Raw genomic sequence first — 27,566 nt, 5'->3', positions numbered from 1 at the left:
CGAAACTGCAATGTATCAAAATCTTTCATCTGTAACCTTTACTTGTTAAAAATAAGCGCTGCAATTCAATCTTATTTAGTTTATCATACTAACTCTTCCAGGAATCAAGGCTATTCTGTACTGCCGCAGGCAATAGCTCATTTTGGGGCTAAATTAATTCCTCTTTTACAACTGACTCCTAGGATGTACATGACAATATTTCTAGAGATTTTCTCTCGTTTAAGAAACATCTCAAGACTAATTCACCTTGCTGCCACTGACAGATCATGAACTCCATGGTTTGAGTCGTGAGGCTATGTCCATGTCACTCATCACTCCAAGGTAGGTTCAATGGATCAGTTAATGATTGCGAATGCTGACCTGTTTTACGTTTGCGAGTCTTGATGTCAATTACGACAGCTTGAATCTTCTCTGTGAAATGCTTCACGACGATAACATCATGAGTTTCATTGGCATTGTCTATGTAAACAGTACGTATTCCCCTGCATAATACCTGTTTAAGTGGAAAGTTTGTATTTTAAAATCAATGCAGGCATAAACCACAATTTTAGTACATCATACTGAGTTTCAATTACTATGCAACATTATTTTGTTTGGCAGAATTCTGACAGAATTCATTAGTAGATAGAATTACAGGACAACATTTTCCATTGATTTACCATTTGACAAGAGTGGGACTGAGCTGTACCTTGTTTACTTTCCCATCTGATTCTCTAATCCCATGTCCAAAAACTCATCAATCTCTACCTGAATAGACTCAACAACAGAGCATCCATAGCGTCTGAAGTGTAGAAATCCAAAGGTGCTCAAATCTCAGTCCAACTGTTTAGCCTGACACTAGTTCAAACCCTCTAAGCAGAAATGGCAGCTCCTTGGTATCTACCCTGTCAATCCCTTTTAAAATCCTTGTACGTACTATCTCAGAGCTTTCTAAACTGTAACGTGAACAAGTTAGGACTTACCAAAACTGAAGGCACTGCAGGAAGAAGTGGTGGCAATCACAGCCAGTTTAGAGCTGTACCCTATTTGCTCATAAATTAACTATGTCTCTACCAACATGCACACATTACTAGCTTCTTAAAATCAACCTCAGATCATGCTTTTGGTTATCTGCCCCAGTATCGGTTATATACTTTCAATGTTAATTAATGGTTTGTGAAGTGCTTGGGATATTCTGCTAATCAGCTTGTAATTATGTAAATACAAGCACTATCACATGCAATTAGGTTCCTGACTTGCAACACTATAGGTGTTTAATACCATGTCTTCACACACAGTTATAAATAGCAAATATAAAACACAAAGAATTAAAGTGTTTTTAAAAGGAGTGCTTGAATGCAGAGTAATTTAGTCTGAACAAGTACTTGGAAACAGCTACAATCTGCTTTCACAATGCAGGCAGTTATTCTACATCACTTAGTTTATGATGTTCAGCAAGGTCAAACGTCCTGAAATCCACAGGAGAAATGACACCAATCTAGATCGGGGCTCCTAACCTGGAGTCAATGAACTTCTTGCTTAATGGTATTGATCCATGGCATAAAAAAAGGTTAGGAACCCCTGATCTAGCTTGTCACTGGATAGGAAAATGGGCCTTAGGAAAGGTGGGACTTCAGAACTGATAACCCAAAGAATGACTATAAATCTGAAGGCATTAATATGAATCTCTCACAAGCAGTTGGGGAATTTAAATCTGAGTGATGAAATAAACCCCAAAGCAAAAGGAGAGTAGTGGAGATTGTGAAACCCATTTATTGCCATCATTGATTTGATTAATGTCCTTGAAGGAGGGGAAAGATAAAATCAGATTTAATATCAATAGACAATAGGTGCAGGAGTAGGCCATTCGGCCCTTCGAGCCAGCACCACCATTCACGGTGATCATGGCTGATCATCCACAATCAGTATCCAGTTCCTGCCTTATCCCCATAACCTTTGATTCCACTATCTTTAAGAACTCTATCCATCTCTTTCTTGAAAGCATCCAGAGACTTGGCCTCTACAGTCTTCTGGGGCAGAGCATTCCATATATCCACCACTCTCTGGGTGAAAAAAGTTTTCCCTCAACTCCGTTCTAAGTGGCCTACCCCTTATTCTTAAACTGTGGCCTCTGGTTCTGGACTCACCCATCAGCGGGAACATGCTTCCTGTCTCCAGCGTGCCCAATCCCTTAATAATCTTATATGTTTCAATAAGATCCCCTCTCAGCCTTCTAAATTCCAGAGTATACAAGCCCAGTCACTCCAATCTTTCGACATATGACAGTCCCGTCATCCCGGGAATTAACCTCGTGAACCTACGCTGCACTCCCTCAAATTTGGAGACCAAAACTGCACACAGTACTCCAGGTATGGTCTCAACAGGGCCCTGTACAGCTGCAGAAGGACCTCTTTGCTCTTATACTAGTATATCTTGTGAAATTTGTTAAGTTTATGGCAGCAGTACAATGAAATACATGATAAATAAATATGGAGAAAAAAGTTACATTAGGTATATATTTGTCTGTTAAATAGTTAAAATAAGTGGTGCAAAAAAACAGAAAAAAAAAGTAGTGAGACAGTGTTCATGGGTTCAATATCCATTCAGAAATTAGATGGCAGAGGGGAAAAACTGTTCCTGAATCACTGAGTGTGTGCCTTCAAGCTTCTGAACGTCAGGAAGATGGTAACAATGGGAAGAGGCCATGTCCTAGGTGGTGGAGATCCTTAATAATGGACACTGCCATCCTAAGGCACCGCTCCCTTGACGATGCCTTGGATACTACGGAGGCGAGTACCCTTGTTGGAGCTAATTTTACAAGTTTCTGCAACTTATTTTGATGAGGTGGTTCTTAACTGTCTCTGAAGTAGTCTGAGACAAGTTTAGGGGGCATTAAGAAATGGGAGAATAAATTCTAGCCTTACCTTAGCATCCCCAGCTGAAGAAAACAATTGAGTCATTTTGTCACTGTACAGTATGTCCATATCCAGTGAGTGTCCTTGCCACAGCGTGATTCACTACACTACAGTATGCTTAAATAATGCAGACTAACAATATCTATAGGCTTGCTCTTACCTCTGGAAATCCCACCAGAACCAACAGTGCAAAGATATTGGTGCGTTTTAAACGGTAGGGGAGCTCCTCAGTGCAGTGCTTTGTGAAGGCAGCAATCACTTTTTGCCATTGGGGGCTAGAGTTCAAGTCTCTGAGGATGTCTGCAACAGAAGATGCCCAGTCCAGGCTAATCCTGCTTCAAACAGGAGAAAAACATGATGACAGAGTATTACTCCATTCAAGTGGTAAAAACAACAGTTTAATATAATCTGAGCATATTCCAGTTTTTCTGGACGTAATCTGGGAAGTGAGCAGTTACTATTGCATCTACACTGAACATTGCTTTTAACAACCTCATGCTATTCCAAAGTGTTTTACAACTGAAATATCCCTCACTTTTCCTCACATGGATTCTCCCATCCAAAAGGAGAACGAGCTTCAGTCTGGCTTCTTATCTGAAAGGTGGCACCTCCATGTTGTACTGCAGTCTCCAATGATCATCCAATGAAGACGAGGCAGTAGAGCCCTTTCTCAGATCACGGTCACAGAGGTGCTACCAGTGACCCAACACAAACACCCATACTGTATTTGCACAACGCTTTACAGTACCAGCGACACAGGTTCAATCCCTATCACTGCCTGCAAGGAGATCGTACGTTCTCCCCATGACCGCATAGGTTTCCTCCCACAGTCCAAAAACGTACTGGTTGGTAGGTTAATGGGTCATTGTAAATTGTCCCGTAATTAGGCTAGGGGTTAAGTCAGGGGTTTCTGGGTAGTGTGGCCCAAAGGGCTGATTCTATGTTGTATCTCAACAAATATATCAATCAAATAAATATTGGGAATTATACAACTTTCTGTTCAGTTTGAAACTTTTTTGCTAGTTTGACTTTATAAACTTCAAAACCCTGCAACAAACAAACTGTACCAGTCCAAGCATACTGCTCCAAGGCTGAATAAAACCTGCGTTGTCATCCATCCTGGATATTTTAATTTGCCTTCTGCTGTGCTGAGAAGAGTCCAAGATGCAAAGAGGACTTCCTTTACTGCTGCATCAGCTTCTTCTGGAGAGATTCTCCTCAGCAGCTGCCCAAGCAGTCCCAGTGTAAAATGATAGGTTTCAAGTAACTGCCCAGGATTCTGCATTGCCACTTGAAATAGGAGCTTCAGTACCTGCCTCAGATTAGGTAAGCACATGGTTGAATCCTGTAGAAAGTATGCAATAAATTATCTTACAATCTTCCAGAAATCATTAAAAGTTACTTTACTGTTGTAGATACAAGGATGCATTTCCCTCTGTGTAATTCACAAACCATTTTTGACATCCGCATACACTTGACCCTTGCAAAGCCTGTCTGGCTAACTCCTCTCAATCCTCCGGTCCTTAAACTCAGTATCATCGCACATCCTCTCAGCTTTGAGCTCACTGAATTACACCAACTCCTAGTTAAGCAAGGCCTCAATTCACGATTGCTCACCTAATTTTCAAATCCCTCAACACAGCCTTGCATCTGTATAATTTATTTTAGCCTTGCAGCCCAAGTTCTGGCCTCTTGTACACCCCTGAATCCAATCACTTCACCACTGGCAGCTAAATTGTGGAATTCCTGCTCCAAACCCTCCATCTTTCTTTGTTCTATTACTGGAAATTTCAAATCAACCTCGCAGCATGCTTTTGGTTATCTACTCATACCGCTTTAATTGGATTAAGGACAAATAATGCATCTGTGATTATTTTGCTTAACAGAGCTGAATAAATTTAATTCGCAAAGCTCTCCACATTTTTGTTTTCCAAACCAGTTCTTAGAAACTAATCATCAAATTTTTCACTCAAAATAAATCTTTGAGGCTACATTCATACACTCTAATAAATGAGAAATATCAGACAACTATGTAATTACAGGGAACTCAGATGTATAAAAGCCTACTTGTTAAGCTGTTAAACACAGGGAAATGTCTCTGGTTGAAAGTATGTTAGGTTCTTACAGTTTTTATGGGAGGAAGCATGGCAGCAAGCAGACCCAGTATTCTCTCCTCCAAGCACTCTGCAAAGACTTGGTCTTGGCTGTGCAAGGCCTGCTTTTCTTGAGCATCCATCTTGACAGCAGCTTTCGATCCATATGAATGGTCCACAGTGGTTCTCCAGGCAGACTTTGGCCCTGCAAATCAATACGATTTTCAATTCTACCTCACAATAAAATGGACATTCCACTTCCCAATAAGGTCCTTCCCTACTTATCGCAAGCAATTATACGATGACACCATTCAGCACCTCAAGCCTGTAAGCCATTCAATCTGATCACAGCCTGGCTGCACATTGATTCCTTGTTTCCAAAGCCATAAGAGTGTAATGCACAGAAGAACTGGGCCATTTGGCCCATCAAGTATGCTCCACCATTCTATTATGGCTGCTTTATTACCCCCTCAACCACATTCTCCTACCTTCTCCCCGTAACCTTTAGCACCCTTACTAATCAAAAATCTATCAACCTCCGCTTTAAATATACGCAATGACTCGGCCTCCAAAGCTGTCTGTGGCAATGAATTCCACAGATTCACCACCCTCTGGCTAAAGAAATTTCTCTGTTCTAAAGGGACATTCTTGTATTCTTAGGCTGTGCCCTCTAGTCAAAGATTCCCCCATTATAGGAAACACCCTCTCCGCATCCACTCTATCTTAGCGTTTCAATATTCGACAGGTTTCAAGGAGATCTCCTCTCACGCTTCTAAACTCCAAAGAATGCAGGCCCAGAGCCATCAAGCACTCCTCATACGTTAACCCTTTCATTCATGGGATCATTCTTGTGAATCTCCTTTGGACTCTCTCCAATGCCAGCACATCCTTTCTTAGATAAGAGGCCTAAAATTGCACAATGTGACTTACCTCTTTTACAAAGAGGCAATGCAGGTCTATACCTCAGCTTTAAGATATCCTTTCAGTAGCTCAAATAGCTTTCAATAACAAGGAATTTATTCATTAGTCATCAAAGTAGTTTTGATAAAATTAACCAATACATTTCTTTTTAAGCCCTTTGTATCTTAGTGAATAAAGCAAAGTTACCTGCTCTAAGCATCTTCACATCCATCGCAGGTAATTGTTGATCAGCTGTTTTGGATTCAAATGGCTGTGCACTTGACACGGAGGACTGTGGTACTGATTCGGAGGTAACCGACTTTGCTGCATCACTCTCGGACGATTTTGAGACTGCGCCAGATTCAGTACTGGAGGTGAAAGAACTCTCTACTGTTCCTGAAGTAGATATTACAGAATGTGAACTGTTTCGATGCTGTTCAACTTCAGAGTTCTTACTGGAAATTCCAGAGGAAGGATGTTGTGATGAAGAAGTGCTATTCGTGGAACTGGTGTACTTAACCTCATCTCCTGATGCATTACCTGCAGCTGCAGGGACACTTAACTGACTGGATGAAAACATTTCAGGGGAGTCCAACAGGGATGAAGATTCTTGGCATACAGTTCCCTTCTCCAAGGATGAAGCATCACTCCTGGATCCAGGTATCTCCAGAACCTGCACGCTCTCCCACTCAATGCTGTCAATACTTGCCAAGGTGGTATCACTGGCGCTTGCTTTTAACTGGAAATAGATGCAAAGTAGAGTCAGAAAATCCTAGCAAACTGCCCCAGGGCTAATCATGGGAGTGCTATGAGATGAAATATGTACAAGGAGAAACTAGACCAGGCAATCAGAAGAAACCAAAGAGTTATGTTTTAAATGGAATAGGAAAGCAAAGTGGAGAAACAGGTAGGCAGACAGATGCAGGGACAGCAGCCTTTAATAAGCAAAGATAATTGGGAATGAAACCATAAAAACAAAATTTTAAAAGATTTTATTTTGGCAATGCAATATGGAGTCACACTGCTCCAGCAACCCCCGACAAATCCAATTAACCCGAACGTAATTTACAGTGACCAATTAACCTATCTGGTACGTCTTTGGATTGAGGGAGGAACCTGAAGGACCTGGAGAAAGTCCAGGCACCCCACGGGGAGGATGTACAGACACTCCTTACAGACAGCGCTGGAAATGAACTCCAAACTCCAGAACACCCCGAGCTGTAACAGCATCTTGCTAACTGCTACGCCACCGCGGTATATGATCCTACATCTTCAAACTTCAATGATCTCAAGGTAAGAGGACAGTGAGAGACTTTCCCCAAACGGCTAATATGAAGGGGCATAATTTTAAGGTGATTTGAGGAAAGTATAGCAGGACGTCGGGGCAGTTTTTTTTCATACACAGGACACAGAGTGATGGGTACATGGAATACCGTAAGGGTGGTTGAGGAGGCAGATACATTAAGGGACATTGAAGAAACTCCTTGATAGACATATGGATGATAGAAAAAATGGAGGGCTATGTAGGCGAGAAGGGTTAGACTGATTTTTAAATAGGTTACAATACAATTCTGGCACAACATTGTGGGTCGAAGAACCTATACTGTGCTGCAGTGTTCTATGTTCTCATTGCACAGGTACAATGAGTTTAGAGAGAGAGGCACAGAAATAGGGGCTTGACGGTTTCAATAAAAAGCTGGGAAATTCAAAAAATTCAACAGGGTTAAGTAACGCAATGCAATTTAACAGTTGGGAGTATTTTGAAATTTAATTATCCATCAAGTTCACCAACTAAACAGAGGCACTTCATACCCATGGCATGCACAGTTGCCACCATGTTGGAAAGCTACAGGTTTCCCCTGCCATCCGAAGGTAGAGCGTTCCTATGAAATGGTTCGTAAGTCGGAATGTTGTAAAGTGAAGAAGCAATTACCATTTATTTATATGGAAAAAATTTGTGAGCGTTCGCAGACCCAAAAATAACTTACCAAATCATGCCAAATAATACATAAAACCTAAAATAACAGTAACATATAGTAAAAGCAGGAATGATATGATAAATATACAACCTATATAAAGTAGAAATACTTTTCCACAATCATTGCCTGAACTGTTCTCCGTAGCTAAAATCTCACGCAAGCGCCGTTGGCAAAAACACTCTCTCCAGTACCCTTTAAGTTATGAAGCTGCCAAATCACACCAAATAACACATAAAAATACACAGCCGATATAAAGTAGAAATAATGTATGTACAGTGTAGTATCACTTACTGGAATTGGGACAGCGCAGAGCACACTGATGATGGCGTGTTAGACTGAGTCATCGGAGGTTGGGGTGGTGCAGTGGCCCCCACCCTCCGGGCAGCGAATCGAACTGATCCACGAAGAATGAAGCGGTCCAGCGGTAGCCGGGAGGCACACAGCACATCTTTAAGAAAAGGCGACGCAATCAGCAATCGTCTCTGATCTGGGCCAACGTTTACGTGCCAGGTGGCACCTAATTAATTAGCTTGTTTATTTCGGTTTTTTTCTTAAAGATGTGCTGGGTGCCTCCCGGCTACCGCTGCATTCTCCGCGAATCGGTATCTGTCCGCGGCCTGGGGGTTGGGGTGGTGGGACACTGGAGTGTCATCTCATCGTCGTCTGTTTCCATTAGGGCAGGCAGGTCACCTTCTTCTATGTCTGCCTGCCTTGATGTTAAAGGTCGAGGCTCGTCGTCTGCTGTGGCTGATGTGGAAGGCTTGCTTGACTGCTCAGCCGCGCGCATTTTTAGATCATACAGTTCTTTGTAAGCACTCAAACCATCCTGCAAATATGCCCTAAATCAACATACCCTTTCAAAATTAAAGTCGTACTTCATCATTACTCATTCGGTTTCAATTGTTATCCTTTCCTCTTCCAGTTGCATCAGTTCTTGGTCATGGGATGCCAAAACCTCTTCAACATCATCTTCGTCAACTTCCTCAAGCCAAACTCACTTTGTCCTTACCTCGTTCACTATGATCAAAACGCTTAATTATGTCTAGTTTTACGCTAAGTGTAACACCCTTACAAGTTCTTTCAGGCTTTTCTGATACCTTAGAATTCATCTTGCAAATGGCTGCTCACAGGCACGTGTTTCAGCCATGCCGGCGAGAATGCCATTCCGAATCCAGGGGAGAGCGGCTGCTCAGGGCGTGTGCTGTTTTTTTCTGCGCGCTGCCTTTTTTCGTAACAGTGAAAACACCTCCTGTTAGCGAAAACAGGGAACTAATGTAGGTCTTTCGAAACAGTGAGGTTTCGTGAAGCGAAAGTTCGAAAAGTGGGGGACACCTGTATTATCAGTCAAAGCAGTTAAAGTTCCACATCGCTACACACCATGTTCAAAGCTACTTGTTCTATGATAACACATTTCATGAGGTCAGCTCAGCAGAGTGCAGACGAGAGGGTACTGGGTGACCACAAGCGGACAAGAGGGTATTCGGTGACCGTAAGCGGACGAGAGGGTACTGGGTGACCGTAAGCGGACGAGAGGGTACTGGGTGACCGCAAGCGGACGAGAGGGCACTGGGTGACCGCAAGCAGACGAGGGGGTACTGGGTGACTGTAAGTGGATGAGAGGGTACTGGGTGACCGTAAGCAGAATGAAAAGAGCAAGGAGGCAGCCCGACTCTTCTTCTATCTTTCACACCACCATGTTGCCCCTCATCTTTGAACAGTTTCCAGCAGTGGGGATATTCTTCCTGAACCAAAGAGAAACTATATAACCCATGCTCAAGAAGTTACAGCAACTTCACTAGTCGAGCCACAGTATGCAAGTAATGCCTACATTTGCAGCCACTCAGAGACCCAGCTCCAAGCCATAAGAGAATGGCTTATACAGGAGAATGGATCATACATTCAACATTCGCGAGACAATGTCTATTGGTAACCTACCCTGGCAGCATCGAATTTCTCTCTGTCAATGAAGGCCCATAGCGAGACCTAGGAAAACATGGTCCATTTCTCATAGATTAGAAGCTACCTCTTGGTAAAGACAAGCTTCACTGCTGCCCTCAATTTACCAAGACAGACTTAGTCAGTTGAGGAAAAGAGTGCTTCAATACTTGCAACAAATGTTAGTTTGTTAGGTGGCATGATCCCTGATCTGTCATGTACTTCTGAGACCTGGACTATCTATAGTAGACACTTCAAGATACAACTGACAATGTATCTGCACAATCCTCTGAATTCACCAAAAGGATTCACTGCACACCCATGATTGTGTAGCCAAGTTTCCATCGAATTCAATATATAAGTTTGCTGATGACACCACAATTGTAGGCTGTATCTTGGGTAATGATGAGTTTGAGTACAGAGAAGAAATTAAGAACCTGGTGGCATGGTGCGAAGACAATCACCTATCCTTCAACATCAGCAAGACGAAGGAATTGGTTGTTGACTTCAGAAGGAGTAGCGGACCGCACAACCCAATTTACATCGGTGGTGCGCAAGTGGAACAGGTCAAAATCTTTAAATTCCTCGGGGTCAATATCACAAATGACCTGACTTGGTCCAACCAAGCAGAGTCCACTGCTAAGAAGGCCCACCAGCATCTTTACTTCCTGAGAAAGCTAAAGAAATTTGGCCGGTCCCCTAAAACCCTCACTAATTTTTATAGATGCACCATAGAAAGCATTCTTCTAGGGTGCATCACAACCTGGTATGGAAGTTGTCCTGTCCAAGATCGGAAGAAGCTGCAGAAGATCGTGAACACAGGGCAACACATCACACAAACCAGTCTTCCGTTCTTGGACTCACTCTACACCGCACGCTGTCGGAGCAGTGTTGCCAGGATAATCAAGGACACGACCCACTCAGCCAACACACTTTTTGTCCCTCTTCCCTCCGGGAGAAGGCTCAGGAGCTTGAAGACTCATACGGCCAGATTTGGGAACAGCTTCTTTCCAACTGTGATAAGACTGTTGAACAGATCCTGACCCAGATCTGGGCCGTACCCTCCAGTTATCTGGACCTGCCTCTCGGTTATTTTGCACTACCTTACTTTCCCTTTTCTATTTTCTATTTATGATATATAATTTAAATTTTTACTATATTTACTATCAATTTGTAATCCAGGGAGCGTGAAGTGCCGAATCAAATATCGCTGTGGTGATTGTACGCTCTAGTATTAATTGTTTGGCCACAATAAAGTAAAGTAAAGGATAAGTGAAGCAACATCAGTGAGCTCTTCCAGGCCAAGATTCGCAGCCATGCCACACCTGCCTGATAGAAGCCTCCCAAAACAAGAACTCTATTCTGAACTCTCACGTGAAAAGACTATTAATATGCAGATGAAATGAATCAGGAACTGTTCACAATCAATTATCCCCACTGACTCTTGATTATTCCTGTCCTATCACGACAAAGTGAAGGAGCAGCATGCAGAATGGATCAGGATGACACAGAGGTCCAGCATAAACAGCAAAAGGAAAATGCCACCTCTTGAATCACCCACCTGCCCACTTCATCAGACAAGACCCATCCATTTCATCAGACACCTTTGTCCCCAACTGAGTCAGTCACCTGAGAACCCACTAAACTGGAGTAAAAGCAGGTTACTCCCAATCCCAAGGGACCACAGTAGTAGCAGTCCGGGAGATATTTAGGGACACCTTTCTCCCTAATGGCATAGAAAGACGGAAGGTCTTGAAGGAAGCTAGATTACAATCAAGAAGCAGAATCTCTGAAGTAACATTATATTAATTCCAGAGCGGTAACACAGAAAGAGGAGGATAGTTTAATTTGTCTCCATGATCTCTGATGTGCTGCACAATGTCCACCATGGCAGGAGACAAGGAAGCAAAATTTCCTGAGTATAATTTGTTAGTTCTCAGAAGTAATACAATAACAGATGTCACCATTGCAGGCCAGACCAGGTAGCCAATTCGGATACTACAAGTATAGACATTAGTAACACCTGGGCATCTCCAAACATCAACACTGCAAGACTAGCATCTCAGGTGACTCTACCTTCTTTCGAAGTTTCTCCTGACAACTCTGAACAGCTTCCCCTCCATCTTTGGATTGTGTATCAGACAAAGTTACTCTCTGGTCATCTGCAGATGTAGATTCCTGAAGGTGGACACAATGAAAGGTTAGAAGCAAGGACTAGTTACTACTACTTTCTAAAAATCATTCAAAAGAAAGTCTTTCCATATTGATGCACTGGTTTAGAACACAGGAACATAAGAAATAGGAGCAGGAGTAGGCCAACTGGGTCATCGGGTCTGCTCTGCCATTAATAAGATCATGGCTGATTTTGCCTTGGACTTAGCTCCAGCTACCTGCCTTTTCCCCATAACCTTTAATTCTCCTGCTGTGCAAAAAATCTAACTGTGCCTTAAATATATTTAATGAGTTAGCCTCAAATACTTCCCCGGACAGAGAGTTCTACAGATTCCCAATTCTCTGGAAAAAGTACTTTCTCCTCATCTCTGTTCTAAATCTATTCCCCCAACCCTTGAGGCTATGTTCCCTAGTTCTAGTCTCACCAGTGGTAGCAACTTTCCTGTTTCTACCTTACCTCTGTCCCTTTCATAATTTTAAGTTTCTATCAGATCTCTTCACATTCTTCTAAATTCTATCTTATAGTCACAGGTGACTCAATCTCTCTTTACGGGCTAACCCACTCATCTCCAGAATCAACCTGGTGAATCTACTCTGCACTGCCTCCAAAGCCAGCATATCATTCCTCAAGTAAGGAGACAGGCCTGCACACAGTACTCCAAATGCGGTCCACCAGTACCCAGTTTCAGTACAACCACCTGATCTTAAGTTCAGTTCCTCTAGCCATGAAGGCCAATATTCCATTTGTCTTCTTGGCCTGCAAATCAACATTGAGACTGATTCACTTCCAATTCACTCTGCACAATCTGCAATGTTGCAATCTTTCACCATTTAAATAATAATATGATCTTCTACTTTCTCTTCCAAAGAAGATGACCTCACATTTACCAACACTGTATCCCACCTGCCAGACCCTTGTCCACTCACATAACCTATCCACTGTACATCTCTCTCTGCAGACTCTGCACAATTTCTCTTCCACTCAATTTAGTGTCAAACTTAGATACGTCAAACCGTCTCCTCTTCTAAATCGTTAACGTATATCACGAACAGTTGCGAGCCCAGCACTGACTGCCAACCAGAGAAACACTCATTTATCTCAAATGTCTGTCTTCTATTGGTTAAACAATCCTCTATCCGAGCTAATATGTTGCCTGCAATGCCATGCATCTTTATCTTATGGATAAGTCTTTCATGCGGCCTACTTATCAAACACCTTCTGGAAATCCAAGTATACAGCACCAGCCTGTTCCCCTCTACCCATTGTAGTTATCATCATATCCTCAAAGAACTTCAGTATGCTTGCCAAACAGGCCCTGGCCTTCCTGAGTCCATGCTGTGTCAGGCTGACAGAAATACTTCTATTCAGATGTCTCACTATTTCTTCCTTAACGACAGCTTCAAGCATTCTCCCGACTACAGATGTTAACATAACTGGTCTGTAATTACTTGCCTTTTGTTTACACTCTTTTTTTAAAAAAGACAGTGGCATGACGTTAGCTGCCTTCCAATCTGCTAGGACCTGTCCGGAGAATTTTAGTAAATTATCACAAATACATCTACTATAACTTCTGCCATTTCTTTCATTACCCTGGAATACATCCCAGCAGGACCAGGGTAGAACATAGAACATAGAAATCTACAGCACATTACAGGCCCTTCAGCCCACAATGTTGTGCCGACCATGTAACCTACTCCAGAAATACCTATCACATAGTGCTCTATTTTTCTAAGCTCCACGTACCTATCAAAGAGATAGCCTACTTTTAGGTCACTAGTTTGCTCATCACTACCTCTTTAGTGATTGTATTGAGGTCCTCACCTCCCATCACATCTGTAACATCTCCTTTTGGTGTGCTGTATGTGTCCTCCACTGTGAAGACCAACAGAAAATAGTTGCTCAATGCTTCGGCCAGTTTCCACATCATCAAATATTAATTCCCCCTTTTCATCTTCCAAGAGACTTACGTTCACTTTAGTCACTCCTTTTTTGCTTTATAAATACTTCTGCTGTCAATTTTTACATTTTGCACTACTTTATTTTCATAGTCTATTTTCCCTCTGTTATTGCTTGTGTAGTGGTTCTGTGCTGCTTTTTAAAATTTTCCCAGTCTTCCAGTTTCCCACTATTCTTGGCAACTTTGTATGCATGAGCTGTTAGGCTGATGCCTTCTTTCATTTCCCCAGTTATCCAAGGCTGGCTCCACTTTTAATTGGGATACACATTTGTTGAGCACCATGAAAAATCTCTCTGAAAGTTTTCCACTGTTCCTCAATTATCCCATCATAAAAGCTTGTATGATAACCAGTTCCTCCCTCAACCCATTGTGGGCTCCCTTGTTTCGGCACAATGCACCAGTTTTAGATCGAACTATTGCACTCTTCATTTGTATTAGAAATTCAGTCACACTGTGATCACTCTTTCGAAGAGGATCCCTAATAGAAGATCATTAATTTTACCTGTCTCATTGCTCAGGACCAGATCTAAACAGCATTTGCCCTTGGAAGTTTTGTATTGAATTGTGCCATAAATTCAGAGCTTGTTTCGTATACTGTAGGTATTCAGATAAAATGCCCTTACACTCATTGTCCTTTCAGAATCTAATAACCTTTGTGTCCTTTGCATTTGACGTTTCTGTCCTCCACTCTGACTGCTCTCCTTTCTAACTTTTGCTTCGGTCTCTGCAACGTTTCCCTTTATCTTTCTGCCTGGATTCCCACCCCCTGCCACATTAGTTTAAACCCACCCCAGCAGCATTAGCAAACAATTCCCTCCTGGGCACTAATCCCAGTCCTGCCCTGGTGTAGACTGTCTGGTTAGTACTCATTCCCCCCACCCCCCCAAGAATTGGTACCGATTCCCCAGGGATCTGAAACCCTCCCTCTTGCACCAGTGCACAAGCCACATGTTCATCATAACTCTACTGCCATTCCGACTCTGACTAGCACGTGCCACAGATAGCAATCCTGAGATTTAATTTATCTTCTTGCTCCTTAAATTCAGGTTAGAAACACAGAAAACCTACAGCACAATACAGGCCTTTCAGCCCACAAAGCTGTGCTGAACATGTCCTTATCTTAGAAATTACCCATAGCCCTCAATTTTTCTGAGCTTCATTTACCTATCCAGGAGTCTCTTAAAAGACCCTATCGTATCTGCCTCCACCACTATTGTCGGCAGCCTATTCCACGAACTCACCACTCTCTGCGTAAAAAACTTACCCCTGACATCTCCTCTGACTTCCAAGCACCTTAAAACTGTGCCCTCTCGTGTTAGCGATTTCAGACCTGGGGAAAAGCTTCTGACTATCCACAATCAATGGCTCTCATCATCTTATACACCTCTATCAGGTCACCTCTCATCCTCTGTTGCTCCAAGGAGAAAAAGGCCAAGTTCACTCAACCTATTCTCATAAGTCATGCTTCCCAATCCAAGCAACATCCTTGTAAATCTCCTCTGCACCATGTCTATGGTTTCCATGTCCTTCCTGCAGTGAGGCAACCAGAACTGAGCACAGTACTCCAAGTGGGGTCTGAACAGGGTCCTATATAGCTGCAACATTACCTCTCGGCTCCTAAACTCAATCCCACGATTGATGAAGGCCAATGCACCGTATGCCTTCTTAACCACAGAGTCAACCTGAGCAGCAGCTTTGAGTGTCCTATGGACACGGACCCCAAGGTCCCTCTGATCCTCCACCCTGCCAAGAGTCTTACCATTAATGCTATATTCTGCCATCATATTTGACCTACCAAAATGAACCACTTCACACTTATCTGGGTTGAAACCATCTGCCACTTCTCAGCCCAGTTTTGCATCCTATCAATATCCTGTTGTAATCCCTGACAGCCCTCCACACTATCCACAACCCCCCCAACCTTGGTTGTAGGACATTCTCACACTTTGTTTGATTATATTGTTGGTGCCTGCATGCAAACAACCAGCTGTTCACGCTCACCTTCCAGGATGCTCTGCAGTCACTCTGAAACATTGCTGACCCTTCCACCTGGGAGGCAACACACAAATTGGGAGTCCCATTTGTGGCCACAAAAGCTCCTGTCTATTCCCCTTACCATGGAATCCCATACCACAATAGCTCAGCAGCTCATTTTTCTGCACCTCTATACAACAGAGCCTATCACAGTGCTGTGATCCTAGCTATTGCTGGTTTCCCCCGATGAGCCTCCTCCCCCAGCAAGATCCAAAGCGGTTTATCTGTTTTGGAGGCAGATGACCACAGGGATCTCTTGCACTACCTATCTGCTTCTGCTCCTTTGAGGTCCTAATTTCTGCTGTGTTATTAAAAGAATAGCAATTTTGTTAGTAAGTTCAGTGACTTTGCTGAGACTGAACTGGCAAAGTTTACTACATTCCACTCATCTTTACAACTAGCAGCAGTCTCCAGTGCCCTGCTGAACTCACGTGAACTGAGGACAACTTGGAGCGGCCTGGAAAGCAAACGTCCACCACCTTTCATGAAAAGCTTTCTGAGAGGGAGACGACTTTCAGCAAACTCACCTGCTGAATTCATAGCATCAGAGGTGCACAGCATTGAAACAGACCTTTTGGCCAACCAAGTCTGCGTCAGCCATCATGCTCACCTACACTAATCCCACTTGCATGCAATAATTCTGCATCCACTATGCCTTGCCTATTCAAGTACCTGGTCAGATGCTTCTTAAATGTAGTTCCTGCCCTGGCAGCTCATTCCAGATTCCACTTATATGTGAAAGAATTACCCCTCAGATCCCCTTTAAACCTACGGCCTCTCGATTAAACATATACCCTCTAGTTTTAAACAGCCCCACCACAGGAAACAGACACAGGCTACTATCTATGCCTCTCTTTCCAGGAAAAAAAGTGTCACCCAAACAATTTCTTCTGGTAACTCAGGCCTTGCAGTCCAAGCAAATCCTTGTTAATCTTTTTTGCACCCTCTCTAGCTTCCTTTAGTGTAGTGATCAGAATTACACAAAAGACTCCGTGCAGCGTAACCAACATTTGGTGCAGCTGTAACATGTCCCAACTCCACATGAAGGCAGGCATGCCATATGCCTTCCTCACTACCCGCGGTCTAACTGTGTTCCTATTTTCAGAGAACGATGTACTTGTCCACTGTAGGTTTTTTCTCTTCTACAATGCTCCCCAGGGCACTGCCATTCTCTGTGCAAGTCCTACTTGGAAGAACTTCCAAAAATGCAACTCTTTGCCCTTGCCTGAGTTAAATTCCGAATGCCCATTTCCATGCTCACCTTCTCAATTAACCAGCGGCCACTTTATTAGATACACCTGCTCATTAATGTCACTATCTAATCAGCCAATCATGTGGCAGCAACTTATGCATAAAAGCTTGTACACATGGTCAAGAGGTTCAGTTGTTGTTCAGACCAGACATCAGAACAGGGGAAGAAATATGATCTAAGTGACTTTGACCGTGGAATGATTGTTGGTGCCAGACAGAGTGGTTTGAGTATCTGAGAAGCTGCTGATCATGGGATTTTCATACAGAACAGTCTGTTTACAGTTTACAGATAATGGTGTGAAAAACATAAAAACATACAGTGAGTGGTAGTTCTGTGGGCGAAAACACCTTGTTAATGGGAGAGGTCAGAGAATGGCCAGACTGGTTCAAGCTGACAGTAACTCAAATAACCACATGTTACAACAGTAGTGTGCTGAACAGCATCTCTGAATGCACATGTTGACCTTGAATTGGATGGGCTTCATCAGCGGGAATTAAAAATACAAAAATACACTCTGTAACCACTTTATTAGGCACAGGAGGTACCTTACAAAGTAGCCACTGGGTATGTAGTGTAGCAATCTTCACTGTCCACTACATTAAACAATCTTGGTATAATCTTCAAGTTTACAAATCATTGCACCTACATTGTCAATAGACTTGACAAACAGCACCGATCCCTGTGTACACCATTGGTCACAATTTCTCCTCTCTACAGTATATGGCTACTAGTTATCTAGCTGAATTTATTTAAGAAAATAGTTCAAGGGGTTTGGTCTTGTAAACTTTGACCAAGATCAAATCGAAGACAATAGAGTAGAACACACACTGACCTGATGCTGGCTGCTGGTGCTGTGATCTGTTGTGGAAACTATCACTGCTGCAGATTCTGCTGAAGTATCAGCACTGCCCGCCTCACCTTCAGTCGACGCATTGGAGAGCAATGAAAGTACTGCAGAGTTCTTTAGACCTGGGTCAAAATACAATGATTAAACATTAGATCTTCAGATCATTTACCTGCTTTAAAGCCGGCAGCACTTTGACCATGCATAGCCAATGACAGTGGAGATGGTTGAATCATTCAAGTTTGGTGGCTGATTTAATGTACACCATTCCAAAGAAATTATTGTCCTACATTCTTTTTTAAAGGATGATCTGCTTGTCCTGGAAGAAGTTGCTACAGTAAAAAGTTGTTACAGACCTTTACAGGGTCTGCCTCTTCAGTGAACTGCAGAACTGAATGTAAGACTTTACTAACATGCCTCGCCTACTTCCAACTTACATGTTAGTGTCAAAGAAAAAAAAATGAACAAATAAAACCCAAAATTTGACAGCCTTTGCAAAGAGACAAAAATTTTCAGACATACTGTTTCATAGCCTTCAATTCAAGGCTGAGCCATTGTGAAGGTAAAATGTAAAGGATCATCATCACTGGTTTGTGCTGCATTTTGTTAACAATTATGTAAAATTTACAGCAGAAACAGCCTAATACCACAATGCTAAATTTCCACATGTACTTCCTCCCAACTTCACCTTCAAGGTACCATTTCTCAACTTCTCTAAGACGCAACAAAGCGCAAGTCCTCTGTAAAAGAAGGTTCATTTTTAATTCCTGTTATGTTACCTATTTTTCTGTGTGTCCAAGTTTTCCACTAAAATTAAACCTTTGCTCTAAATAAATAAATAAATCTTTCCATAAGCCGCTTAGATTCATTGCATCACAGGCCAACATCTCGAGTTGTACATCCACTTCTATCCACATTATTTCAATGCTATGGACAACTACATTTGAAAGGCAGCATCTCATAACATTACAGTAGAGTTTATTGATTTGTACAGAATAGAAACAGGCTCTTCGTCCAGACTGATCCATACACATTAAGATGCCAATCCAAACTAGTCCCATTTGACAGTGTTTGGCTCATACCTCTCAATATATTTCCAATACATGTACCTGTCCAACAGCTTTCAAAAGCTCAAACAAGAGAGAACCTGCAGACTTTGGAAATCTGCGCAACACACACAAAATGCTGGAGGAACTTAGCAGGCCAGGCAGCATCTATAGAAAAAAGTACAGTCGACGTTTTGGGCCTGTGGACCTGTTCTGTCCCTTTCCATAACCTGTATAAGATTAGTAGAACTATGGTCACTGGTACCAAAGTGCTCCCTCATTGCCACCTGCCCCACCCTAGTGCCCAAGAATAAATTTGAGTTTTGCCCTAACAGGACAAGTGACAATGGAAAGTTTGCCCGGAGGAAAGCTTGTCCAGATTACATATTTAGATTCTGAAATTTTTTTTAAAAACACTGAAACCTGAAAGAGGTGCAGGCTTGAAATATTGTCTGTTTATCTTTCTACAAATACCGAGTGCTTCCAGCATACACCCTTCAGTTTCCTTGGTTGAGCTCCCATCTCAGCACACAATGCAAGTGTCGCTAACATTAAACAGTCCATGATATGCTTCAGCTCGTTTCTTGGAGCATGATGGTCAGCTGATGAAACCTGAGACTGCTGGCAGAAGTTCGAAATGAAATATTTCCTGCCCATTGTGTACAGAAAGGCTTCCCAAGTCACATCTTGCTTTATCCTTACCCATTTTTCTTGTAGCTTGGAAAAGCCTTTCCTTATAGAGTCAGAGAACAAAAACAGGCTCTTCAGCCCATCTAGTCCATGCCAGTCTGTTATTCTGCCTAACACATCAACTGAATCTGAACCTAGCCCTCTGTACCTCTCCCATCCATATACTTATCCAAATTTCTCTTTAACGTTAAGATCGAACCCGAATCTACCGCTTCTGGGGGCAACTCATTCAACAAACTCACCACCCTCTGAGTGAAGATGATTCGCCTCAGGCCCCTATTAAATATTTCACCTTGCACCCTGAACCCATAACCTCTAGTTCTGGCCTCAGCCAACCTCAGTGGGAAAAGTCTGCATACATTAAACCTAACTACACCCCTTAATTTTGTATACCTTTATCGAATCTCCCCTCAATCTTCTACGCTCCAGGGCAGATAGTTCTAACCTATTCAACCTTTCCCTATAATTCAGGTCCTTAAATCCTGGTAACATCCTTGCAAATTTTCTCCATACTCTTTCCATCTCACTGATAACTTTCCTGTAGGTAGGTGAGCAGAACTGCACACAATACTCCAAATTAGGCCTCACCAACATCTTATACAACTTCAACATAACATCCTATCTCCTGTACTCAATACATTGATTTAGGATGGCCAAAGTGCCAGACGTTCGCTTTACAATCCGATCTACCTGTGACACCAACCTTAAGGAATTATGGATCCCTGTTGGATCTGGGCGGAGTTAAGATGACACCTCTTCCAGCTCATCTGTGGAAAGAGCTTAAATTCTTTTCTTCTTATTTCTCTTTTTTTTCCTGTTCAAGCTGGCAGCTGGGATTCTTTCAAGGTCCCTGATCTGCAACATCACTCAAACTGCATGACGAGTGCCCTACCATTCACTGTGCAAGTCCTCCCCTGGTTGGTCCTCCCAAAGTGCCACATCTCACGCTTGTCTGCATTAAGTTCCATCTGTTATTTTTCAGCCCATTTTTCCAGCTGTTCCAGATCCCACTGCAAGCTTTGATAGCCTTCCTTATTGTCCACCATGTCATCCACAAATTTGATGATCCAGTTAACCACATTATCATCCAGATCACTGATATAGATGACAAACAACAATGGACCCAGCCCCAATCCATTTGGCACACTACTAGTGACAGCCCTTTGCCCTCCAATCAGGGAAGCAACCGCCTACTACCACGCTCTGGCCTTGCCTGTGAAGCCAATGCCAAATCCAATTTACTGCGTCATCCTGAATGCCAAGCAATTGAATCTTCTTGACCAATCTCCCCTGTGGAAGCTCGTCAACAACATTACTAAAGTCCATGTAGACAACATGTACTGCCTTCCATCATCAACTTCCCTGATGACCTCCTCAAAAAATATCTAAAGATTGGTTAGACACTACCCACATGCACAAAGCTATCTTGACTATCCCAATCTCAAACCCTATCCATCTGAATACTCATATATCCGGGCCCGACAATATCTTTCAATAATTATCTGCTACTGAAGTCAATTATCTGCCTATAATTTCCCAGTTTATTCTTAGGGACTTTCTTAAACAACAGAACATTAGTTAACCTTCAGTCTTTTGCCATCTCATCCGTGGCTAAGGAAGTTTTAAATACCTCTCCTAGGGCCCTTTTGATTTCTACTTTAGCCTCCCACCAGATGCGAGGGATCACCTTGTCAGGCCCAGGGGATTTATCCACCCTAATTTACGTCAAAACAACAAGCACCTCTCCCTCTGTAATCCACATACTGTCCATGACCTCACTGCTGTTTTGCCTCAGACTGTGTCCATCTCATGAGTAAACACAGATGCAACAAATCCATTTAAGCTCTCCTCCATCTCTTTTGGCTCCATGGATAAATGACCATGCTGATATTAAAAGAGGACAAATTTTGTCCCTTGCAATCCTTTTGCTCTTAATATATCTGTGGAAGCTCTTGACATTCTCCTTCACCTTGTCTGCCAGAGCAACATCATGCCTTCTTTTAACCCTCCTGATTTCCCTCTCACATGTTTTCTTGCATTTCTTATATTCTGCAAGTATCTCATTTGCTCCTTGCTGCCTATACCTGCTATGTTTCTGCTTTTTAACCAGGAAGGGCCTCTATCTTTCAAAAACCAAGGTTCTCTAAACCTGCTAGCCTTGCCTTTTATTCTGACAGGAACATACAAACTCTGCACTTTCAGAATTTCACTTTTGAAGGCCCCCCACTTACCATGCATCCCTTTGTCAGAAAGCAACCTGTCCCAATCCACAGGATCCTTTCTGATGCTATCAAAATTGGCTTTTCTCCAATTTAGAATCTCAATCCAAGGTTCAGGCCTATCTTCTCCATAATTATCTTGAATCTAATGGAATTATGATCACTAGATCAAAAATGTTCCCCTACAAACACCTCTGTCAGCTGCCCTCTCTCATTTCCTAATAGGAGGTCCAGTATCACACTCTCTCTAGCTGGGATCTGAACACATTTGACAAACTCTTTCCCATCCAGCGCTTTTACAGTATGGGAGTCCCAGGCAATATGTAGAAAGTTAAAATCACTTTCAATCACAACCTTATTTTTCTAGCAATTCTCCTCTATTTCTCTACAAATCTGCTCCTCTAAATCATATTATTTTTTTGGTCTATAATACAACAATCCCATTAAAATGGTCATTCCTTTCTTATTCTTCAGTTCCACCTCCAACTACAGGTTACCAAGGTAATAACTTCTGTGAGATCACAGAATGAGACTGACTATTTAAAGCCAAACTCGAGAACGTGCTACGTCATAGCCCAGAGACTGCAGCAGAAATATTAACATTCTCGCTACTGGACAGGCATTTGAGCAATTTACACAGTTCATTATCAGACAATGGTGTTGAATAGAAGCACCTACGGTGGAAAAACACTAACTGCTGCTTTTTTCCAAAAGAGTATCAAACGACAGCTTGTGTATCTGGCAGTATCTTGGAGGGAAATGGACATTCAAATGTTTCGGGTTGAGCCTCGAAGGGCCTCAACCTCAAACGTCAACTATCTACTTCCCTCCACAGATGTTGCCTGTTCTGCTGAGCTCCTCCAGCCTCATTTGTTGCTCTGGATTCCAGGATCTGCGGCCTTGTGTGTCTCTCTTCTTGTTTTGAATATTTGTAGCAAATCTTGAACATAGGTGTACAGTTTCAGAAAAATTTAAAAAAAAACACATTTGTTATTTACTTTTTCCTCGATGGGCTTTCAGCAGATACTCAGTGATGAGCTCTGTACAGCAAGTTTCCAGTGCTTCAGCCTGAGATTGCACAGTAGGGTCCAGATCTTCTTCAGTAGGTTTCTGCTCTGTTACGATGTCGGCTGTGTAGAGGGCCAGTGCGCTGAACAGCAGCCAGGTGTAGTTGTGGATGTACGGCTGAATGAGACGGTGGCGGTCACTAATGCGGATTGTCACCATAGGGAACACTGTAATGCTGTGCGTTGGCAAATGGCTGCAGGGAAATAAAAGAACCTCAAGCCAATGTATGAAACAATACACCTCCCACACCGTAGAACAATTTGCAAAAAGAAAAAAAAGCACTACAAAAGGAACAGTGTGAATAAGTGTCGGACGTGTTATTTTGGAACAACCTTCATGCCTGCTTAGTTTATTGGATTTACTTCAATTTATGAGGAAATAATGGAAGACTGGCAGCAATAAAGGGTCTGCTAGAGGAACTCTCAAGTAGCATTTAAGGGAGGCAAAGGGACTGTCAATGATTCAGCTCAAAACCTTGCATCAGCAATTAATGCTGGGCAGGAAACATCCCTGCTGGGAGAATTCTCATTATTCAGGAAGTTTATTTATACACTAAACGACTCACAAAAGAGGGCATCACAAGTGCAAAAATAGGAGGCATCTTCAAAACAGTCAGAGGAATCGAGGACAGATTATCAATGTTACTGAAGTGCAGCAAGCACTGATCAAGAGCAGTGCTTTGCCAGGTACATACGTGGCCAGATGGAATGCTGTCTTCACTTATTTCTTTGCCTAAATTCCCCACCAGAGGCAGAGGGAGCAAAATAATTTATCACATTTGCCAAAGTACAATGCAATGTCTTTGAAGTGGACACGTCTGTTTCCAACAGAGTGCACAGATGCTTCAAGTGAATGCAACATCCAAGGAAATAAAAATAGCCATCCTATGAACAAGTTGCCCAGCAGCACTGCTGCCTCACAATTCCACCATCTAGTGCACAGTTGCAGGGAAAAAGTTTGCAAACCCTTTGCAATTACCTGATTTTCTGCATTAATTGCTCACAGCTACCCATGGTCTGATTTTCACCTAAGTCGCAATAGTAGACAAACACAATCTGCCTAAATTAGTAACTCACCAACAATTGTATTTTTCATGTCTTTATTGAACACAGTCCAGAATGGAAAACATACGTGAACCCTTGTATTTAATACCTGGTAGAACCTCCTTTAGAAGCAATAATCTCCACCAAACGTTTCCTGTAGCTGCTGATCAGACTTGCACAACGGCAAGGAGGAATTTTAGACCATACAAAACGGTTTCAGCTCATCAATATTTCTGGGATACCTTACATTAACAGCCCTCTTCAAGTCATGCCACAACATCTCAATTGGGGTAAGGTCTGGACTCTGTTTTGGCCATTCCAAAACACTAATTTTCTTTTTTTTTTTAAACCATTCTGTTGTTGATTTACTCTTGCATTTCGTTTCGTTGTCTTGTTGCATCATCTAACACCTATTAAGCTTCAGGTGACAGACCTCTACCCTGACATTCTCCTGTAAAATGCATTGATACAATTTTGAATTCATTGTTCCCTCAAAGACTGCAAGCTGTCCAGGCCCTGAGACAGCAAAGCAGCCCCAAACCATGATGCTCCTTCAAACATGCTTCACAGTTGGGATGAATATTTGGTGTTGGTGTTCAGTGCCCTTTTTCCTCCAAACATAGTGGTGTACATTTCTCCCAAACAGTTCAACTTTTGACTCATCTGCCCACAGAACACTGCCCCAGAAGCACTGTGGAACATCCAGGTGGTCTTTGCAAACTTGAGATGTGCAGTTCTGTATTTTTGGAGAGCAGTGGTTTCCTCCATGGTGTCCTTCCATGAACACCATTCTTATTCAGTGTTTTTCTTATAGTGGAAACATGAACAGAGACTTTAGCAAGTTCTAAAGATTTCTGCAGATCCTCTGCTGTTACTCTTGGGTTCTTTTTCACCTCCTTCAGCATTCATTGATTGGAACAGCTGACTCCAAATAGCTTTTGTAAAATACATTATCCCAGAGGTCCACGTACTTTATTGAACCTAGACTGTGATTGTTTAAATATGTACTCAGTATTGACGAGAAGTACAATTGCTTGTATGTTAGTAGTTTAGGCAGATTGTGTCTGTCTCTTATTGTGACTTAGATGAAGATCAGACCACATTTTATAAGTAATTAATGCAGAAAACCAGACAATTGCAAAGGGTTCACAAACTTTTTCTTGCAACTGTATGGTTCTGACCTCCAGTGCTGTCAGTGTGAGAGTTCCCACATTGTGCCTGTGACCTCACAGGTTTCCCCTCAATACTCCAATTTCCTTCCACAATGGCCTCTAAATTCCATGTAGTTAAGGTGGCTGATAGGAGAATCAGGATGGAGGTCTGCAGGAGAAAGGATTGCTGGGAAACAGGTGGAGAGACAGTATTGCTTCGAGACCTGGCAAGGAAAATGCACTGCATGGCCTCCTCTACATTGGTGAAACCCATCGTAAACTCAGGGACTGCTTTGTTGAGCGCCACCACACCAACCATGGCAAGTGGGACTTCATGGTAGCCAAACATTTTAATTCCAATTGTGTCAATTCAGGCCACCCTCATGGTGGAGGATCAACAGATTATATTCTGTCTGGGTAGCCTCCAACCTGATGGCATGAATATTGAGCTTTCCTCTTCAGTAAAAAAAAATTACCCCCCCTCCCTCTTCCCCACTCTGACCCTTTACCTCTTTTCATCTGCCTATTACTTCCCCCTGGGCTTCCCTTCCTTCCCTTTCTCCTATGGCCCACTCTCCTCGGCCATCAGATTTCTTCCTCTCCAGCCCTTGACTTTTCCCACCTACCTGGCTTTGCCTATCATCTTCTAGCTATCCTCCTTTCCCCCCACCTTTTTAGACTGGCATCTTCCCCCTTCCTTCTCAGTCACAAAGAAATATCTCAGCTCGAAACATCAACAATCTACTCATTTCCATAGATGCTGCTTGACCTGCTGAGTTCCTCCTGTATCTTGTGTGTTGCTTTGGATTTCCAGCATCTGCAGAATTTGTGTTTATGGCCTCTTGAATGTCATTAAAAATCTTACGAATTTTTGCAGCTTGGGTAATCAACATTACACCCCGTGAAGTCAAAAGTGATAACTCAGGTGTTGTGTAGCTCCATCCTCAGTTACCTGTCTGGGTACTTCTTCGCAGAGTAACACCCATAGCAGAGGTCAAAGTCATCACATACGTTGCAATTGATCCTACGGCCAATGATCAGCCCCTGGCAGTGATCACACGCATACTCCATGTTCACCATTTTATGATAATCTTCATGATGTTCAGGCATCACTCCACCTAAAGGGGAAATCACCAGCAAACTGTAAACTGTCACCCTACAGAATTGTGATTTCAGCCAGATTATTTTAGCAAATAAATACTGCACTTCAACAATTCAATAGTCAGAGTTCTGAGGAAAACTGCATGGCCGGTTTGTACAGAAGCAAACAAAATTATTCACGTTATGCTCATCCAACCCACTGGTGTCTGGTTTACTATTCCCCGATCAGACCAGTATTGAACAGGGTTGTATAAGTGTTATTACTGACAGTACAGTTGTGTCAGGAATTTAAAAGAACCTCAACCATTTCCAGTTCTACCCTGGGAACTGGGTTGAGGCCTCAGTACTCTACACTCACACAGCACTGATATGATCAATACCTTTGTGGCACTGCTCAGTGTGGAGTAGACACTGAACCACCGTGGAGGGGCTAGCTCCGAGGTCCCTCAGCACAGAGATGTGGAACTCTGAGTCGACCTAGATCCGCAGAAGAGTGGCCAATGCTGCGTACTAATTCCATTTGTCGTCAGAGCGCCTGGATCACGTGGCCCATCTCATCGCCCCCTGTAGGGTGTGATAGAAGCTGTCATTTGCCCCTCCCCTTGTTTGGCTGCGGAGCTCTCCCCAGGCCTAAAGAACTTTTAATGGCAATAAAGCTGACACAAGCAGCCACACCTGACCCAGCTGGTCAACGTGCATCCTGAGCCAGCACATCGCTTGTCAGAAGTAACACAATACTGGCCCTCATAAATAACCCCTGTAAAGGACCTTGCTGGTTCACTCCACACTAATTCTCAGACCCCTAATTCCACTGCTTGAAACTTGCTCACCAATGTCCTCTGCAGAACCTTATTGAAAGCCTTTCTGAAACTCCAAACACACTGTGTGCGTGTTTTCCCTCGTCTATTCCATGAGCAGCGTTCTCAAAGAACTTCAATAGACTAGTTAAATACGACCCCCCCTTCCAGTTTTCCATGCTGCCTGTTCAATTCTGTAATTCTTTCCAAAATGATCAATTACTGTATCTCTTAGTATAGGTTCCAGCTTTTTTCCCTTCCCTGATGTTAGGGTAAAGGTTGTTTTTCTTTTTTCAATAGTGGAGTCACATTTACTACCCCACAATCTGCAAGAACCATTCCATGGTTTATAAATAACAACAAATGTATTCCTTATCTCTGAACCTCTTT

General features: G+C 42.7%; 1 protein-coding gene across 3 annotated transcripts in view; it reads right to left on the bottom strand.

Annotated features, from left to right (window-relative positions):
- zzef1 (zinc finger, ZZ-type with EF hand domain 1) overlaps window positions 1-27,566 on the bottom strand; it is a 261,590-nt gene that overhangs the window by 100,576 nt on the left and 133,448 nt on the right. For 2 of the 3 annotated variants that reach the window (XM_072243417.1, XM_072243419.1), the window contains exons 35-43: window positions 26,231-26,396; window positions 23,015-23,277; window positions 18,050-18,186; window positions 11,878-11,979; window positions 6,095-6,626; window positions 5,020-5,192; window positions 3,962-4,239; window positions 3,055-3,229; window positions 361-493 (exon numbers count right to left, since the gene is read on the bottom strand). In XM_072243417.1, the coding sequence (XP_072099518.1) occupies window positions 361-493; window positions 3,055-3,229; window positions 3,962-4,239; window positions 5,020-5,192; window positions 6,095-6,626; window positions 11,878-11,979; window positions 18,050-18,186; window positions 23,015-23,277; window positions 26,231-26,396 (1,959 nt within the window). The remainder of the gene's footprint in view (window positions 1-360; window positions 494-3,054; window positions 3,230-3,961; window positions 4,240-5,019; window positions 5,193-6,094; window positions 6,627-11,877; window positions 11,980-18,049; window positions 18,187-23,014; window positions 23,278-26,230; window positions 26,397-27,566) is intronic. The other variant, XM_072243418.1, reaches the window with a different exon arrangement.

This window comes from Mobula birostris, chromosome 25, assembly GCF_030028105.1.
Source record: "Mobula birostris isolate sMobBir1 chromosome 25, sMobBir1.hap1, whole genome shotgun sequence".
Taxonomy (NCBI): Eukaryota; Metazoa; Chordata; class Chondrichthyes; order Myliobatiformes; family Myliobatidae; genus Mobula; species Mobula birostris.
This window is presented reverse-complemented; position numbering and strand designations above follow the sequence as displayed.